The sequence below is a fragment of the Manduca sexta genome, chromosome 5 (genome assembly GCF_014839805.1).
Source record: "Manduca sexta isolate Smith_Timp_Sample1 chromosome 5, JHU_Msex_v1.0, whole genome shotgun sequence".
NCBI classification, from domain to species: domain Eukaryota; kingdom Metazoa; phylum Arthropoda; class Insecta; order Lepidoptera; family Sphingidae; genus Manduca; species Manduca sexta.
Window position 1 is genome coordinate 7,543,305 of NC_051119.1, and position 20,569 is coordinate 7,563,873.

The 20,569-nt window shown below is 39.5% G+C and overlaps 1 protein-coding gene across 1 annotated transcript in view; it reads left to right on the forward strand.

Moving 5' to 3' along the window:
* LOC115444632 (nose resistant to fluoxetine protein 6) overlaps positions 1 to 20,061 on the forward strand; it is a 36,277-nt gene extending 16,216 nt beyond the window's left edge. Inside the window, exons 3-14 of the mRNA XM_030170485.2 lie at positions 486 to 697; positions 1,092 to 1,291; positions 3,233 to 3,309; positions 5,501 to 5,682; positions 7,078 to 7,226; positions 7,822 to 7,990; positions 10,079 to 10,272; positions 10,754 to 10,901; positions 11,194 to 11,377; positions 13,064 to 13,206; positions 13,638 to 13,744; positions 19,972 to 20,061. Coding sequence (XP_030026345.2) covers positions 486 to 697; positions 1,092 to 1,291; positions 3,233 to 3,309; positions 5,501 to 5,682; positions 7,078 to 7,226; positions 7,822 to 7,990; positions 10,079 to 10,272; positions 10,754 to 10,901; positions 11,194 to 11,377; positions 13,064 to 13,206; positions 13,638 to 13,744; positions 19,972 to 20,041 — 1,835 coding nt within the window. The 3' untranslated portion in view covers positions 20,042 to 20,061. The remainder of the gene's footprint in view (positions 1 to 485; positions 698 to 1,091; positions 1,292 to 3,232; positions 3,310 to 5,500; positions 5,683 to 7,077; positions 7,227 to 7,821; positions 7,991 to 10,078; positions 10,273 to 10,753; positions 10,902 to 11,193; positions 11,378 to 13,063; positions 13,207 to 13,637; positions 13,745 to 19,971) is intronic.
* Positions 20,062 to 20,569: the final 508 nt, after the last annotated feature.

Here is a 20,569-nt window from a genome sequence, read left to right on the forward strand (position 1 = left end):
GGTACTAGAAGAAAAGGCTGGTGGAGCGCAGTACCGAATTTGTTAATTGACCGTATAGATCGGGTCCTTGGGAACAGCGGCGACTTTGGTGGCGGCATAGTTCGGGGACCTACATTTAAGGAAATTATAAATTCGTTACTGGTGGAGCGAAGCGACGTGTTGAAGGTAGTTTATGAGAGCTCAGAAGCGAGTGTGAGACCACGTACAGAGAGCGTAGTGTGTGACGCGCGGGCCGGTGGAGTGACGAACTGAAGGTAGTGGATGAGAGTCCAGGGGCGAGTGTTGTGAGACCATGTACAGGGAGCATAGTGTGTGACGCGCGGGAAGGTGGAGCGAGGAGCTGAAGGTAGTGGATGAGAGCTCAGTAGCGAGTGTTGTGAGACCACGTACACAGAGCGTAGTGTGTGACGCGCGGGCCGGTGGAGTGACGAGCTGAAGGTAGTGGATGAGAGCATTAGTCTTTAATATATCCTTTTTGTTTTCAGTATGGGACTCGATGCAGCGGCCGACAGGAGCGCTCTACGGGTCGAGATACCATCTAGGGAACTTCGATCAGTGTTTGAATCCCCCTTGGCAAGGAACGCATCAGGACTTACGCACTCAACATTGCCTTGTGGAGGTGTCCCTCACCGACACAGAGCCGAAACGGTGGACAAAACATCCTGATCCTTACGATAATACTGAAAATTATCTTAATGTAAGTAATGATTATTTATGTGTACACGAATGTTAGACATCGAAATTAAATTAGTTTTCGGATTTTATCGCGTTTTTTTTTATAATTTCCCGACGTTTCGAAGATTTTGCAGTCTTTATGGTAACGAGGGGCCTAGGATATTCGTCGTTCGAATAGTCAAAGTTATAATAAATATCTACCTATATATTTCAATAAAAAGAAAAATAGCCTATGACGATCCAATCTACGCAAAATGAGCTGACAGTGTCTTGAAGTCTGGCAGTCATTTTATTTACTTATCAGACAAGTCAATGTAAACTAACATTGCGGGCTCTAAGCTTTTGTGCGCATGAGTCTCTACCGTATCATTTGTGAACACGGATTAGTTGCTTTACTGTTTTTTTTATAATTTTAGACTACCTCAATCTACTGGAGGAACTTCAACAAGGCGACTCTAGGAGTCTGTCTGCCAGAGGTTTGCAGTCATCGCGCAGTGGCCATACTAGCGCCGCTGATGGTGCAGGCCAACCACCTCCCAGAGCCTCGCGCCCCGAGAGTACTGTCTTGTCAAACGGGTGCAACACATCAGTACTCCACGCAGTTCTATATTTATATGTGAGTCAATTTTATCTTGAACAGTAGCTTAATTGCAATCTTAAGTATGTCCAGTCAGCCACAAAAGTAGTTGTTGGTTTCTCATATGTGAGAGTCCGCCTGGGTACCACCGTAATGTGTATTTCTGCCGCCAAACAGTATGTAGTCACTGTTGTGTTCCGGTTTGAAGGACATTGTAGCGAGTGTAACAATTGGACATAACAAGACTTACCATCTCATGTCTCAGGATGGCGAGTGCAGTAGAATACCATACAATGCCTTGTGATGATGGTGTTTTTATTATTTATGGGCGGTCGTATTGTTTACTATCAAGCGAACGGCAAGCTCATCTCGCCATTCAAAGCAATAAAAAAAAAACAAGTTTGAAACTTCATAACACATTAACTTCAACCTAAATATTCATTTTTGTTAAAACAAATCCTGAAGTTATTACATTAAGGAAATAAACTTTAATTTTGTTTTTATTTCTTATTGTTTTGAATAGTGAGATGAGCTGGCCGTTCGCTCTATGATAAGCTACACGTCCGTCCATAAACAGTAGAACACCATCGAACACCTTGAATTACACAGTATTGTTTGGTATTCCACTGCAACCGCCATCCTGAGACATTAGATGTTAAGTCTTATTATGTCTAGTAGCTACACTGGCTGCAATGTTCGATAAAAACATACAGTCCACGCGCGAGCTCCGAGGAATCTTACGGAATATTGACGTTATGAAAATGCAACGATGTCGATATTACCTTCCCAATTTAGGCAAGGTCACCCGGCGAAAGTGGGAAATACATTTTTATAAATAAGTCGTGCAATATCATTTATTTTTGTGCTGTGAATGTTAACATAAAAATAGTTGTTTTGTTTTTACAACCAATGGCTATAAAAGCATGTTAAAAATAACTAAAGTGGTAACGAATAAATGTCACGAGTTACGACTAGTCTCCAAAACAATATAAAAATTAATACGAATGCGATTGTATTCTTAAATTAAATTTAAGTCTTAATGCGGGGTTGAGGTTGAGTCGATCGCGGCATGCACCCGTGTGCTCTCTTCAGCCCTTAATTCTTCGGAGCTTGCTTGCGGCCTACACGTGGATTGGAGATTGAATTTCTGTTTTTTTATTTGTACGGATATGGCGATAGGCTAGCCCCCTATCACATCATGGGACGGAACATACTTGGCGAAAAGTGGGTGCCCTAGTTGCGCCTCTGCATACCCCTTCGGGGATAAAATGCGTGATGTTATGTATATTGTTTTTTTTAAATTTTATTATATGTTGATAGGTTTGTACCCTGTCACGCAATGGGACGGAATATATATTATGGTGATGATTAAAGTTCTTATCGACGGTTGAAAAGCTACTTGACTTAAGCGACATTTTTGCGACACTTAGTATCATACATTTTTAGAATCAGCACTTTTTTCTAAAGTTTTTTTAAACTATGAAATTTTTTTTTGAAAAAATACTCGCTTAAGTCAATTAGCTTTTCAACCGTCGATATAAGGGAGCGGAAAATAAAATTTAGTTTAACATGTGTTACAACTATATTAAATTCGCAATCTAATTTCGGCCATTGGATAACCACTAGTTATTAATGAGTGAAATATAATAATGATTAATAAATTATAATGATATGATGATGAATGCTCGATGCGGCCTCGATGGCGTAGTTATGATACGGTATTGTGGTGCTTAGGTCTGGGGTTCGATCCCCGGGTCGGGCAAATGATATTGGTTTTTGGAACTTGTGCCTGAAATGCAATAGCCTCGCTACCTATCACATCATGGGACGGAATACATACGGCGGAAAGAGAGTGCACGGGGTGCGTCTCTGCCTCTAAAAAGGTTGTGCGCGTGTGTCTCTCTCTCTTTTTCTCCCTCTCTCTGTGCGTGTGTGTGTGTCTGTGTGCGAATTTTAATAATAATTCATGAATTGTTTCAGATTAACGTTCGCTATATTATATTCAGTGGCGATATTTGGCACGCTGTTTCCAGAATATGTACCTACCTCGTATTGGGGTAAGTATTATGTATTTTTGGAATGTAACGTAAACTGGTTAGCCTCTTGGGGCAGTTGTGACTTAAATAAATGATCGTAAATTCTACCGACAATATTACACCTAACAATCGTTAAGTTCTATGAGTGCGATGAAACCGAAGTTATATATTACGTAAAATAGTGCATGTGTCGAGAAAATCCAAGATGATTTTAAATTAAATTCATTAAATACAATGTAAACGATATGTTTTTTACTAATTTTTTAATCCATAGCCGATTTTTCTGTCGGTTACGTGGGATTATGTTTTTTAACACCTACAATATGTCTAATAAAAAAAGTAACGTTGCAAAAAACTGCTATCTTAAACACCTGTCGTATAGTAAAAAAAAAATATGACAGAAGACAGTGACTTAACATAAAACAAAAATCCTTATAATTCATTTATTACTTACGCCACTTTTTTTAACATGGTCCTACGTTTGTTAGCCAAGGGTCGGCTTATACAAAGACACCGGACTTTCGGGAGATCTTTAGATGCTCGCAACCCTTGAAAATTAAGCGACCTGAAGGCAACCCACTGATGGGTTACGAACCTCGGCTCAGGACGGTCACTGGGAGAGGATGAGACATCAATGATTTTGGATGCGCGTAGTTGTAGCAAACTTACAATCTAACCATTGCCATGTGCGTCAGCACGCGCGCCAGTAACTTACGCCACATTTACTTGGTTAAGGCCCGTAATGTAGTGTTCACATGCCTTGAACTGAGACAAGTATCCATCACATATTAGTTTTCCAATGACATATTAGTTTTCCCTGAAACTCGCCAAGCTTCACTACTCGGTGTCATAAAATGCGTGCCACTGCTGATCCTGGCTTACAGGAGTTGTAGTGGTGGGTGTGAGGGCGGGAAAGTCTTATAAGTGTCCATCACAATAAAATAATAAAAATTCTTGTGAAATTCACAGTGAATCGACACATAAACATGCATACATACACACACACACATGCACACACGCACACACGCACAAACAAACACACACACCCACAAACACAGACACAGACACACACACAAACACACACATTTTTTGTTTGTTTTGATTTAAGTACCTATAGAAAGTTTTCTTTACATTGTGGAATACAACTGTCGACTTTACGGAGGTGGGCGTTAATATCTGCGACACAGTTACCCAACTAATGCAGATATTTTCGAACATTATATTTAAAAAAAAACTGTATTATTTATTCCAAATAAAGTTTTATTATTATTATTATTATTATTATTTAAATAGCATTGGTTACGATCGATAACTTATGTCGATTAATGCGCCAATTATTAGGATTGAAGTATTAACTTCGCATATTTATTCAACAGATTTGTGATCATTTCGCGTTTTTTCGATTCAAGGGAAACAGTTTGTATATTTTTTTCCGGAATTCCGAGGTCAAAATGAGTATTATCAATCGATTAGTGATTTTTGGAATGACCTTAAATTTTGCTTCCGTAATCTACACTGTTATTGGGAAACCTTGGTGGAATGTAGAAAGCTGAAGGTCAAAGACGAATGTAATGCTTAACTATGTTTGACATGAATGTTGTTTTTAAGTCGACTTGCCAGTCATATATGGGGAGAACGAACGACTATCGCAAGACAGTGTGACGTAGCAAAAATTTGATTATCCCTAGCACGAATATTAGCATTATAATAATAATATAATAATCTTAGCCCTGTATTATATACTTGCCCACTGCTGAGCACGGGCCTCCTCTACTACTGAGAGGGATTAGGCCTTATGGTAAATGGAGTGGTGTCCAATAGAATGTCGATTGACGAGAGATGATTACCCCTAGACAGTTGGTATAATTATGCCGGCCTGTCGGAACCGGATTTACACAAACTCATCCCGAACGCGACACATTTACGTGGACCACTATGGATGGTTTTAACACCCTGAGTACCTACGGTGGCCGCTATAATTGCGAATATAAAATATATCCCTACCAGCAAAACCAACAGAAGTACAAAACCTAGATAAAAAAATGCAGAAAAATCTCGTAATATCAAATATATAACTCATTTTCGGTATATAAGTCGTTTACATTGACGTATATTCTACGGAGTCGCTTAGACATAATTGCCTTTCAAGCATCGACATCAGTAAATAAGATTCAATACATCTTATTCATTCATTAATTTAATATTGTTTCAGCTTCAGAAGTAAGAAAGGCGTTCGATATGAAGCGGAATTGGATGAAGCTATTTGTAGTTTCGAGCAGAGAGCTTAAGTCCGTCCATGGCATTCGGTGTTTCAGTTCAGCAATAATTATATGCTCTCATTATATATATTATTCTAATTTAACGCCGATCTCCAACGCACTGCATATGGAAAAGGTAAATTAATAGTTTTTTTTGTATGGTCTCAGGGCAAAGTGACCCCTCTAGACCTGATTGTAAGTGGAGTCCAATAGAATGTCGACTGACAAGAGACAACACAATTATGCCGGCCTGTTGGAACCGGATTCTAGTAATTTTACAGTTCTAGTAATACTTGAAGATTTTTAACATAAATATATACCTCCTATTTCATAGACGTTATTTATCTAAGGAGCATTGCTGTGATAACAAGTCTGTTTCACAGTGCTGACGGCATGGTAGTCTTCGCAGTGCGTAGACATAGGGCCGTTGTGATTGGCTAATATGAATATACAACTTTAATGTGGTTAGCTGTCAGATAAACAAAGCTGAATAAACAGCAAGCTGTCAGATAAACTAAGCTGAGAAACAGACTTGTTATCACAGCAATGCTCTGTCCTTAGATAAATAACGTTTATGGATAAGGGGGTATGACTGTAATAACTAAAATCCTATCGACGAGTGAAAAGCTAATTGACTCAAGCGACATTTTAATCGAAAATTTTTAACTAGGTTCAACAACAGTTCAACAGTCGAATTTGAACCACTAGATAACCACTAGTTATTAATTACTGTTTTTTTTTTTTGCTTTGAATGACGAAACGAGCTTGCCGTTCGACTGATGGTACGCGATAGGACGGCCCATAAACAGTAGAAACATCATCCAACACCTTGAATTACAAAGTATTGTTTGGTATTCCATTGCGCTCGCCATCCTGAGATATGATTTAGTGACAGATGTTAAGTATAGGTTATCACGACTAGAATTTGTTGTGTTTTTATTTATTTTTTGTTCAATTACTTTTATAATTGAATAGCAAGTATTTATTAAGTGTTGTTTTTGTTTTTGGTTGTGTTAAAAACCTTTCCTGGCATACAAGATAACAGTTATATGTAAGATTGGGTCTTTTTGTGTGCCATCTATCTTTTTTTTTTAATGCTTAGAATGACGAGATGAGTTTGGCGTTCGCCTAATGATAAGCGATAGACCGCCCATAAATAGTAGAAACACCATTCAACACCTTGAATTACAAAGCATTGTCTGGTATTCCACTGCGCTCGCCATCCTGAGACATGAGATGTTAAGTCTTATGTCCAGTAGTTACACTGGCTACAATGTCAATCAAACCGGAACACGACAGTGACTACACACACTTGGCGGCGGAAATAGACATTGCGGTGGTACCTCACCGCAATGTCTTTTTAACCGACTTTAGAAAAGGCGGAGGTTATCAATTCGACGTGAATGATTTTTTTTAATATTTGTTACCTCAGAACTCACTCATTTATGAACCGATTTGGAAAAATCTTTTTTTATAACGCCCTTCGGAATCTTTAGTCGTAATTATTTTGTCAATATGTTTTTTTTTTCAGGATTTAAATAGTTTCGTTGGCATGTTTGTATTCCACATAGATTTGATTGTGGACACGTTCTTCGCTCTCTCTGGAATGCTTCTGATAAATGGTCTGATGTCTGGAAAGAGGACGAACCTGGTAGAAGGGCTTGTTAAAAGATATATTAGGTAATATTTGGTAAATTTTATTTTTACTAACTTTTGCTCGATGCTTCGGCCAAGTGAAATATTTTTCGGGTTAAAGTCCTGTTTAAATTTTACTGGTATGAAATAAAGCCTATATTTTAAGTTAGACCTCTAACAATACGTCGGTGAAAACTGCATTCAATTTCATGCAGTAGTTTTTGCGCGATGCGAATATAAACACACAGACAGACAATAATTCTGAAGCCTGCTATTTTGGCTTCTGTTGCTCCAATAAACACCCCCACATTACTTTTTTTCAATAACTAATATATAGACATCGGCCTGTTACAGTTATATTATATTATGTAAATAAATTACAAATTATAATTTTCCATTCATCGCTCGTATTTTAATAAATTTTATTAGCCGGTATAAAAGTTTTTTTGTCTTCGAAATCGGTTTATTTTGGTATCACTTCAATGTCGTGCAGTTTTTTTGATAATAAAGTGACGGTTCGAGCCAACTGTGGCTCGCGATATATACACAGTGACAACCCTTCCACGAACTATGATAATGACAATCGGTAGCTTCAAGTATACGTTTAGGATCTTCATAACACTATTTCTATACTTTCCAGGATAGTCGCTCCTCTAGCTGTGATGGTGTATTACTTCTCCTGGGTCCACGAGCATATTGGAAGTGGTCCAGTATGGGAGTTAGCGAGCAGAGAACAGCGCGACGTATGCCACGAAAACTGGTGGGCCACGCTTTTAATGGTCAATAATTATGTCAATGAGGACAGAATTGTAAGTATTTTGTACCTAGAAGCATTAAAACATCAATCTTATCTTTGAGTAAGATCTCAAGTAGACATTAACAGTTTTACTTCTAAACTTACTAGCGACCCGCCCCGGCTTCGCACGGGTGCAATGCTGATACTAAATACACTACAGAATAACTGTGAACGTTGTATATAAAAACACAGCGGCCCGCTCTGGCTTCGCACGGGTATAACATAACAAAATAACAGTATTTCTCCACTATTTAATGGATGTTATCTATACTTATAATAAATCTGTAGAGAAGTCAATTCTGTACATGAAATATATTTCCAAAATAACTATCAGGGGGTGATTAGGGATCGATACTGATGGCAAAAATGCAATTAGTAAAATTTTTGTCTGTCTGTCAGTCTGTCTGTCTGTATAACCGTTATAGAAACAAAAACTACTCGACGGATTTTAACGAAACTTGGTACAATTATTTGTCATACTCCTGTGCTGGTTATAGTATACTTTTCATCACGCTACAATTAATAGGAGCAGAGCAGTGAAGGGAAATGTTGGGAAAACGGGAGAAGTTACTCCATTTTTAAGCTTCCGTCGCGTGTGCAACCTTAATGGTTAAAGCTACACAGAAATCATGTATGACGGAAATGTTCTCCTTAAAATTATGTAAAAAATATCCCACGACAGCATATGTCTATCTTTTATGGTTGACTCACAATAACACGTGTAACTCCCGATAGCTTAGCAGTTCGAAGCCTTCTCATTATATTTGTCTACTCTTACGTTAATAACACTCTCTCAGTCATCCCTAATTAAAAAAGTTAACATTATTAAATATTCCATAAAAAAGAATCATAGAAATCGGTATAGAAACACCAAAGTTATACATGAAATACGCTAATAATAAGCCATCACGCGTGCATACTGAATCATGCTATAAGCTTCCTTCGATTTCACCAGGATCCCATCATCAGACCCTGACAGGACAATCGGACCACCTGCATACCATCATACTTAAAAAAACATCCCGACAAATTGAGCACCTCCTCCATTTTTGAAGTCCGAAATCCACGCGGGCGAAGCTGCGAGCGGAAGCTAGTTATACATATAAACCTTCCTCTTAAATCACTCTATCTATTAAAAAAAACCGCAACAAAATCCGTTGCGTAGTTTTAAAGATTTAAGCATACAAAGGGACATAGGGACAGAGAAAGCGACTTTGTTTTATACTATGTAGTGATTACCTGTTGTACATAATTTTATGCAAGATTTGTGAAAATTTTAACTCGTCAAACCTTGCCATTTACATATAAATAATAATTGTAACTGCATTATACAGTCTTTATATAAACTTGTTTTAGCGTTAAGAGGTGGTTAAGAATTGCTTAAATAGCTGTCAAAAACATCACCGGTTCCTAGTTTAAACCTACTTCGAGCAGATCGAGTAAATTTGTGTTTTAACTAAGCATAGCTTTGCGAATTTTTTACAAGTAAGACTGATTATGTATTGAACTACTGAACAAAGCTTAAACTGTAATTCAAGAGCTTCTCATTTAAGTCAGCGTTGTTTAAGCAAAACACTGTCAAAATCCATCATATGCTGTGACTTAAGATATCATTTGCGAAGATATATGTTTATTATAGCCACGACCTTAAGATGCTGGCTTTAATTTGACAGCGTTTTAGGTTGGCACTTAAAGGTTGAGTTCAATCTACTTATATCTACGGCACTTGAAAACAGTGGTGTAAGCCAGTCTTATGCACTCAGTGCGAGCTTCTATAACTGCGCCCATACAAGGCCTGTCCCTGGGTACCGCTCCAGTCAATAATAATAATAGTATTAGAGTGCTGGTGGCAGGATCTATTTTATATCCGCCCGGATAGTGATCACCACGCACAAGGTGTTCAAACACGTCATAGTGGCCCACGGGATTAGCCTGTGTATATACAAATCCTACAAGTCAGCATAATTGTGTCGACGGTCGAGGGGTAATCATCTCTCGTCAGTCGACATTCTATTGGATCCCCTCCACTTACCATCAGGATCAGTGGAGTCACTTTGTCAGGCTCGTATAAAAATGTCACGATATGCTATTTTTTTTGCAGTGTCACACAGTCTCATGGTATCTGTCATGCGACTTCCAGCTGGCAATTCTGGGCACCTTACTTGTTTATATATACCAGAGGGACAATAAAACAGGGAAAATTGTGATAGGCGGAGCCGCGGTCGCAGCTATACTTGTGCCCAGTCTAGTGACGTATTATTATAAATTGTCACCTTTATTCTTTCATGGGATGCAGTAAGTATTACTTAAACTCATATACAAAGTATAGTACCCGTCAAATACGCTACTACGTCGTGTGTTTTTTTGTACGTTAGTGAAGCTACATTAACTTCCACCAGCTCTTAATTTACTAACCTGTGTTCGGTGCAGTAAACTTTTCTACTAATATTTGTGATAAAAATAAACTCTCTATGGATATAGTCCTGCGCCTGATGGAATATAAAAGCAATGATGTTAACCGATTAATAACATTGCTTATCCCAAAGGTTATTGAGATTTGTAAAGAGCTTTTAGCACAATAATTGCTAAAATATAATGAAATTTTGATGTGTTTACTTATTATCTGCTATAGTTAAAGAGGAAACCTACTCTTATTCTAGACAAAGCGCTTTAACGAACACACTTTTTCCAGCATCTTGTAGAAAGGACTTGGTCTTCTGACGCCTGATAATTTTATTATAGTAATTACATCGCTAAGATATTATGATTCTTTTAGGAGTCTGGTAAACTTCAAGACTGATCCAGTATTCTTGAAGAGGTATATTAAGGCCCATTGCAGAGCTGCTGCATACATGGTAGGGATGTACGCTGGGTACATATTCTCCGTCTACAGACCTGAAGAGAACAGAAATAAACTTTCTAAGGTGAGTTCATTCATGTCTTGTAGGGTAAAGCCAAGTTAGCCAAAGTCAAGTTATATTTTATATCCACCCGAATAGCGATCACAGTACACAAGTTGTTAAAATTCGTCATAGTGAGTGAAGTGTATTGCGTTCCGGGATCAGCCTGTGTATAGCCGGTTACAACAGGCCGGCATAATTGTGTCGACTACCGAGGAGTATCACATGGGACGGGACGTAAGCGAAAAGTGGATACCCATTTCTGCCTACCCCATACGGATGTGATGTGAGACTGATTATCTCATTCATCCAACAGCGCCTGTCCATTCTCGGGTTCCTGGCAGCCCTCTTCACCATGGTGATGGTGTACCGAGGCGGTGGCCTGATGCTGCACCGGGAATACAATGCTCTTGAAGTTGCCGCGTTCGTCGCGTTTAATAGAGCTACTTGGGCGTTCGCTGTCTGTTGCCTGATAGCTATTTGCGAGTATGGGACACTGCGTAAGTATGGAAGGTCCTAGTTACGATAAAATCTATGGGGTAATTGGAATTGAAGTGTGACATTTGAAAGGGAAGTCGACGCAACATACAGGTAATGGGCATGAATGTGGACTGCAAATATTCTAATGATAATTAGATTTTACATAACGAAAGAGAAGGCACGAATCAGGTGATAAGGACAATTCGCTGGTCGGAGGATGTTTGTATCCGCCAGGATAGCGACCGAACATAGACGTAAATATCACGTCAACTGGTCATAGTAGCCCACGGAAGTTTGTTTCCTTCGGGATTAGCTTGTGGTTATTACAAATCAAATCAAATTATTTATTTGTAAGCATAGATAGTTTACAGGTGTTATCGAAATACATAATTTGTTCACTATGTTTTGCTGTTGCGTCAGCGTACAAATATATTAGTTTTATGTTGACTATTACATCACATAAATTTATTTGTTTTTTATTAACTTAACTAAACTACATAAAAAAAAAATTAAAAACAAAAAACAAAATAATTTTTTTTTCTTAATTTTCGTTTGAGTCAAGCCGGCATAATTGTGTCTGGTGAAGGGTAATCATTTCTCTGTCAACACTATCTGGACCCTACTTTACCATCAGGTGCAGACTGCAGGGTCGCTTAGTCATGCACGACAAAATAAGGTATTTCTTATTAACTCAGACGTAAGAAGTTTGGCGATAGCTGCATGGAAAAATAAAACAAAAACATGGAAATATAACTTTTCTAACTTTATCGGGGTTTATTAAATTATAATTTTATCTCGACGTTTCGTATCGAACACCCAAATAAGATGTCAGATTCCTTCCTTCCTCTCCATTCCTTTAATTATTTAAATAAAACGGTCCGCCCCCTGACCACAGAGGCTGCATTGTATTACAATAGTTGGGGGAAAATTGGAATATAAAAAAATCTGTACAATAGTTTTATTTCAATGTCTAACATTCGTTTAAACATAAGAAATCAACACAGAAATAGCTCTTTGCAGCACAGTAAGCTACTTTGACTAATATGTGAAACTTCCTTTTGTTCAGACACAAGTCAAGATTTTCCTTTAATTTTTGATCTAGTGGTAAACGAACTGGTCCTAGGTTCGTTTCCCAATTCAAACATTTTAGGAATCTTCACTGTTCATAAGCCAAAAATATCCAAATAGGATATTAGATTCCTTCTTTCCTCTCCATTTTTTGTTTACTGTTTAAAATCGTATACTAAGCTAGTATACGATTATATACTAACCCCGTAGTAACCCTTCTACTACGGGGTTCGTACGTTAATCACGTAAAATTCGCAAGGGAGGGTTGGGGTGCGGAAATAAAATTACCAAATATTACAAGGAGAGGAGAGGGTGGTAATGAGACATCACGTGTGTTTATTTTTCGTTAATCACGTGATTTAATCTAAACATTTCTATGTACCCAAAAAATATACGTGATTTTGTGTGTGTGTGTGTGTGTGGGGGGGGGGGGGGGGTTGTCTAAAACCTCACCACATATCACCAAGGAGGAGGGAGTTGAAAAGTCACTAAACACATTAATGATCCCACACATAATGCAACAAATCCGTCGTATGCCTAATATTTTTGACTATGTGTGTTTTTTTATATTTTTATTTATGTTGTTTTTGTTCGTGTGTACAAAAAAATGTGGTTTAAATATCAACAACTATTTTCAGCATTGATCAGCACATATTTAAAATGGGACTTCTTCGTGCCGCTCAGTCGGTTGAGTTACTGTCTTTATCTACTTCACATGGCGCTGGTGTACTACAGCATCCACGGAACCAGGGCAGGCGCGAGATACGATTTCGTGGATATGGTGAGTGTTAAAACATTATTAGACTTAGTCTTGTAAAGATGGTAAAGTCGTTTCCATAGCGGAAGTTTTCCCATATTCCATTCCATGTTCAAAACTACAGTGCACGCGAGCTCTGAGGAATTTTATGGAATGTTGTCCAGCTGGCAGAGTATAGTAACAGTGGCGGCTCTGATCAACGCGAGGGCCTAGGAGAATGCAAAAAATTATGACACGAGGCCCCGGGCGGAGAACAAAACGTTTCCCGGTAATAACAGCTTCGTCGGGGATATAGTAAAAAGGTCGAACGCATCGCGCGAGGCCTCGGAGCGGTTGCTCAATTCGCCTTCCCCTTAGCCCGGCTCCATATACGGAACTGATATTTTATATTTTTATTATTTAATAAATCCGATATGCATTATATAATTATTTGATGAGTTCCTTACGATTTTCAGGTTGTGCACGGGTTTGGTATCTGGTTGATAACGAATTGGCTGAGCGTTGGCCTTTATCTTACTGTGGAGGCGCCGATCGCAAACTTATCGACTCATCTATTTAAAAGGTAAATCTATTTCTGATTAAATTAACGTCTTGGTAAAGCCATACTCGTCGGTCTCTCATATGTGAGAGTCCGTCTGGGTAGGTACCACCGCAATGTCTATTTCGGCCGCCAATTAACAGTGTGTAGTCACTGTTGTCTTCCGGTTTGAAGGACTAACTACTGGATATAATAAGACTTAACATTTTATGTCTTAGGATGGCGAGCTCAGTGGAATACTAAACAATACTTTGTAATTCATGGAATTGGATGGTTTTTTTTCTATTTATGGGCGGTCGTATCGCTTACCACCAGGCGAACGGCAAGCTCGTCTCTTCATACAAAAAAATAAAAAAAAAACACAAAATCTGCACAAAATGAAAACTCCCAAACTATTCTACACATTATTCAATCGAAATGTTCTTTTGTTTTCACCTAGAATAAGGAAAATACTTAAAGTTTAGTTAACTAAAAATCGATTGTTCATAGGGACAGAAAAGGTGAAAAGCGATTTGAAATTTCGGGCAACTTTTGTCGCTAACTGTATAAATAACTAAACAAAGTCCAGGGCTAGCAAAAATTCCTAAAATGTCTTAGTAGAGACAAGAGACTTTCTTTTTCCTCTATTCTTTTTGTAGAATTCCAGAAAACATGGAAATAATATTCTGAGTTTGTACTTCGGAATCCATTTATTTACAAACTGACATTTCTTTGAAACAAAACATTATATTAAGAAAAACGTACCAGCCAGTACACTACACTCCTCCATACTAAATTAACAAAACACTCAACTCTACAACTTAAAATGATAATACCTCACATTCTATAATCAGGAACGTTTGTTAATCTACACTGCCTAATAGGGCGTTGCCTGGGACGTGGAGTCGTTGGCTCATACGGTAAGGCGTCCTGAAATTCAGGTGATACCGGGGTGGCACGACCCTGAAGTTCCACTAACGGAGACCGCGTCGCGATCGGTCTACTGACCGGAGTATGAATTGCGGAATCGCACACTCTCTGCCCCTGCACCGATGATAAAGTGGCTGGCTCTGAACCTAGTGCTGACCTTAATCCTGCATTAGGAAGTTGAGACACCCTTTTCATTGGAATCGCTAGGGATAAACTAGCGTTCTCCTTTCTAATTTGGTATTCATTTTTATGAAACTTCCTTTTAATTTGGTCTATATGCCTGTGAACTAACTCTCCCCGGCTGCCTACAATCTCGTAATCAGTATTCCCTAAACATCTCTGAATTTTGCCTGAGACCCATTTGTCTCCACTCAAATACTGACGGTACCATACCTCTTCACCCTGATCGAAAGATCTGTGTACCCCTTTTCTAGCTCCACTTTGCCGTTGCTGAGCTTTCCTTACAAAATTCTCCCTGTCTGGCCTTAAAACGTCTAACTTCGTCCGTAACCGTCTACCTAACATTAACATTGCAGGGCTTTCTCCCGTAGTCGAATGCGCAGTATTTCTATAGTGTAAAAGATAAGTATAAAGTGCTTTATCAACTTCTTCCTTAGCCTGCACTGCTTTCTTAATAACCCTCTTTAAGGATCGCACTGCATTTTCCGCGAGACCGTTTGAGGAAGGATGATATGGCGCCGAAAAATGTGATCTATACCATTAGATTTAAGGAAACTACCAAACTCATTGCACGTAAACTGGGGCCCATTATCCGTAACGATCTGCTTGGGTAGGCCCCATCTGCTAAAAAGTTCACATAACTTATCTATGACCTTCGGTCCTGTTGTATTACTCATATGGAAAAGTTCCGTCCATTTAGATGTAGCGTCCACTACGATCAAGTATGTTTTCCCAAATACGGGCCCCATGAAATCTAAATGCAGCCTGGTCCATGGATGATTCGGCCACGGCCACATACTCGGAGTTTGCCGCGGCGGAGCATCCGCCTGAGCAGCACATATCTCACAACTACGACACATGCGCTCTATTTCTTCATCAAGTCCGGGCCACCATACGTAACTACGAGCCATAGCCTTGGATTTAACTATACCCATATGGGGCTCATGGAGCATCCTCAAAACTTTTTCCCTACACTTCACCGGAATCAATAATCTATGCCCCCACAACACGCAACTCAATTCTTCATAGAGTTCATCTTTCCGATTAAAATAAGGTCTAAACTCTTCGATATCACAGTCTCTTGGCCAACCATCGCGCAAAAAACTCAATATCCTCGATAAAACCGGATCCTTACTAGTCTGTAGTTTTAACTCTTTATAATCTAACAATAAAGCCTGTTGAACAAAATGCAAATAAGTTTGTTCCGGCACAGTGACATCTTGCTTACTATTTATCGGTAAACGCGACAACCCGTCGGCACCATTTCTCTCCGACCTAACATACTCTATTTCAAAATCATAAGCAGATAAAATGATAGCCCACCTTTGCATACGACTAGCTACCATCGTTGGAATTCCTTTATGAGGGCCGAAGATCGATACCAACGGCTTATGGTCCGTTCTCAAGAGAAAATGACGCCCATACAAATACTGGTGAACCTTTCCGACCCCGACTATGATTGCCCACGCTTCCCGAGGTATTTGAGAGTAATTCTTTTCCGCGTCGGTAAGAGTGCGCGATACATAAGCTATCGGGCGCTCTCCCGTTCCACTGCCGCCGGTTGCGATAGCACCGCTCCAACTCCACGCGCACTCGCATCACAAGTCAGAATAAGAGGCTTATTTGGGTCGTAATGCGCTAAAACCTCTGTACTCATCATTAACTGCTTAATTTTACTAAAAGAACGTTCACATTCGGCCGACCAAACCCAAACCTTGCCCTTTTGAATAATTCGTAGAGCGGTACTAATATAGTGCTCATATTCTTTACGAATCTCGCGTAAAAGTTAATTAGTCCTATAAAAGATCGCAACTCCGTAACATTACTCGGTCTAGGTATTTTATCAATCGCCTCCAATTTCGCTGGGTCGGTTTTAATGCCGTCCTTTTGTAAAACGTACCCTAAATACTTTACTTCATCAACTAAGAAAACACATTTTTCGGTTTTCAATTTCATTCCTTTAATATAAAGTCTCTCAAGCACTGCTTCTAAAGCGGCCAAATGCTCCTCCTTATTGCTACCTCCTATTATCACATCGTCTAAAAATACCTCTACATTAGGAATTCCCTTTACTAATTCACACATTATGCGCTGAAAAATGCCCGCACTAGACGCTAGACCATAAACTAATCTATTATACTGAAATAAGCCGCGATGAGTATTTATCACAGTATATTTTTTGTTTCATCTAACTCTATCTGGTTATAGGCCTGGGATAAATCTATCTTAGAAAAATATTTAGCCCCGCCTAGGCGCACCAATAAGTCATCAATTCTCGGTAACGGAAACCTATCTACATATAGCATAGGATTAACAGTAGCCTTATAATCCGCACAGATTCTCAGAGAGCCATCCGCTTTATTTACCGGTACCAGAGGAGACGCCCAGTCGGAACAATCGACTGGCTCGATTATTCCATCGCGCAGCATTCTGTCTAACTCTGCGTCAACACGGTCGCGCAGTGCGTAAGGCAGTGGCCGCGCACGATGGAACACCGGAACCGCCGATTCCCGTAATTTCAACGTCGCCTTACAGCCAGTGAATCGGCCCAAACGTCCATCAAACAGCTTGTTATATCTGTCAAATAATAAGTTTATTTCTTTATTAAAATGAGTCCGATCAACATTACAATGGTTTACATTCATATTGGTAAATAGTGGTATTTTGATATGTAGTTCAGTTAACCACTGCCTTCCTAAGAGTGAGGTAGTACCTCCTTTTACTACAAACAACTCTAATTGTTTAGTTTGTTCCCTGTAACGTACTAGCGGATTAATAACCCCTATGGGTTTTATACTTACACCATTATAAAAATTAAAAACTATCTTGTGCGGCTTCAGTTTTAGATGATTAAAATACGCATCATATGTGCTCTTACTAATGCATGACACAGCTGAACCCGTGTCTACTTCCATTTGTATAGTACAACCATCAATGGATATGGGCAAACTCACCGCCTTATAATTATTTAAACATAACTGGTGAAGGTTCTCTTCTACATCCGACTGCTCTTCGGCATTTTCCCGTTGATTGGCTTGGCCGTGGTGTATTCCTGTGCAACCCTGAGATCTTGCCACCGCTGGTATTTCACTTGCTCGAGTCTTCGATGCCGCGACAAATCGGCACATTCGCCGTAAGTGACCAACAATTCCGCATCTTCCGCATACGAAGTCGCGGTACCTACAGTCTACATTACCATGATCTATAGAACCGCATCGGCCACAACCTGTGCTGCGGACTCTGTGCCCTGTCCGCGATCCGCTATTTCCGTGAACAAAAGACCGCCACGAGCCTTCTTTGCACGCTCATGTGACGCGAGTAAGTGCACTTTTCCCTCTGCAGTCGTCGGTGATTCCGTCACTTCCGCACTCAGAACCATCACAGCCGCCGCATCTCTCTCCGCCGCTTCTAATGAGCTCGCCAACATCACAGCTTCCGGAAAAGACAGAATACCGTTTTCGGCAAATAGACGCTGCCGAATCACCTCGCTTTTAATCCCACAGACAAATTGATCTCTTAAATTTTCGTTCAAATTTGCTCGAAATTCACAATAACGTGACATTTTTTTTAATTCCGCCACGTAAACGGCAACAGTTTCTTGGCTTTCTTGTCTCCTCTGCCTAAATTTATAGCGCTCCGCTAGAGGCGATGGTGTGGGTTGCAGATGATTCCGCATCTGCTCCACCACTTTTTCGTACTCGGATTCTGAGGGTTTTTTCGGACTGGATAAATTGACTAATAGTTCATAGGCCTCTTCGCCCATTACAGCAATTAAAGTTGGTAACCTCATGTCTTCTTTCACATTATTTACTTTGAAATACATTTCCAGTCGGTCTATATATGTTGACCACGTACCATTTTGTACGTCGAATTTTGATACCTTTCCAATCGACATTTTAACACGCTATACCCTTCTTCCGAGATAACTTACATACAATATGTTCTCAATTTTCCTCGTCGCCACTGTAGAATTCCAGAAAACATGGAAATAATATTCTGAGTTTGTACTTCGGAATCCATTTATTTACAAACTGACATTTCTTTGAAACAAAACATCATATTAAGAAAAACGTACCAGCCAGTACACTACACTTTTCCCGCCTTTACACCTACCACTACAACTTCTGTAAGCCAGGGTCAGCAGTGGCACGCATTGACACCGAGCGGTGAAGCTCAGCAAGTCTTAGGGAACATTAATCTTTCTTTGGTATTTATTTGGTATGGAGATAGTTTGAGACCCTGGGACGTAGGTTACTTTTATGTTAAACTAGCTGACCCGACAGACGTGGTCCCGTCTTAACTATGAATTTGCAGCGCGCATTCTGTCAATCGCTGAACTTTTCTTAAATTTTCTAACGTTCCGCTCAACTTCCTTATTTTTTTCTTTCATAAGATCCTTCTCTTGACAATAACAAACACAACAACAACAAAAAAAATTGTGAACTCGGTCCAGCCGTTCATGCGTGATGGCGTGACCAAGGGAAATAGGGATTCATTTTTACCTATATATATAGATATGGACTTTTATCAAAAACTCTTTTTCGATCGGGCGAAGTCACGAGCAAATGCTAGCAGAGTATAAACTTAAACCTCTAACTTGCACGTCACCGAATAATGTAGTGGAGATAAAAACGCAGTTTATGAAAATTTATAGCTGGCCTATTTTTGGCGGCGGCCATCTTTCTAGTGCCAGTATGCAGTATGCATTTTTAGTCGTATTTTTTTGCTGGTGGCCGCTCGCATAGCGACCACCGTAGTACATAAGGTGTCAAATATATATAGTGGTTTGTATAAGTGTGTCGCATTCCGGAATCAGCCCGTGTATATCCGGTTTCAATAGGCCGGCAAATTTGTTACTGTCGAGGGTACATCATTTCTCGTCAGTACACATTGTATTTGGTAGACTTCATACACTCAAAATTCAGGTATGCAGGTTTCCTCACGATGTATTCCTTCACACTCAAAGCAAGCGATAATTCACAAAGAATACATAGATAACTTTAGAAAAGTCAGAGGTGGCTTGGGTTATGAACCTGCGGACATTCGTCTTGGCAGTCCGTTCCACAACCAACAAGGCTATCACCGCTTGCTACTGTTCCCTCCATAATTAATATATGATATACTACCAAGTACCTACTATATATAAATATGTTTTTTCACAGACCCACGGCAGAGCCAGTAACCAATGGGAAAGTCAACGGTACACACCCGTTCAAAATAAAATCAACGTAGAATAAATAAATTATTTCATATTTTGCCTTTTATTTTCCAAATAAAAAGTAATCTGAGTTTTGCTATTCAGTAATCAGGAGTCTGAGAATTTGTGCCCGATATGGCGATAGGCTCGCCCTCCATCGTATCATGGGACGGAATACACAGTGGAAATTAGGTGTATTCGTTGCGCCTGCGCCTACCTTTTCGGGTATAATAGGTATTTTCCAAATACATTTATTTATGAAACCTGTTTGTATTTCAAGTTTCACTAGGTGTTGCACGCTATTCCGCTCACGTGAGAATACGGCGAATAATAACAATAATACATACATATAGACATACATATAGACATGCATATAGAAAGAGTGCACCTGTGTATTGCGCACACGCTTGTGCACTATAACATCTGCGTACGAGGCCGATCTCCGATGACATTGGCCGCCGTTGCCGAAATTCAGTTAGTAAGAATCAGTTTATAGGATACTTAGATCCTCTATTTCCAGAAGGCTGTTTAAAGCAGTCAATGCCGCGGGCAAAGCCTAGTAT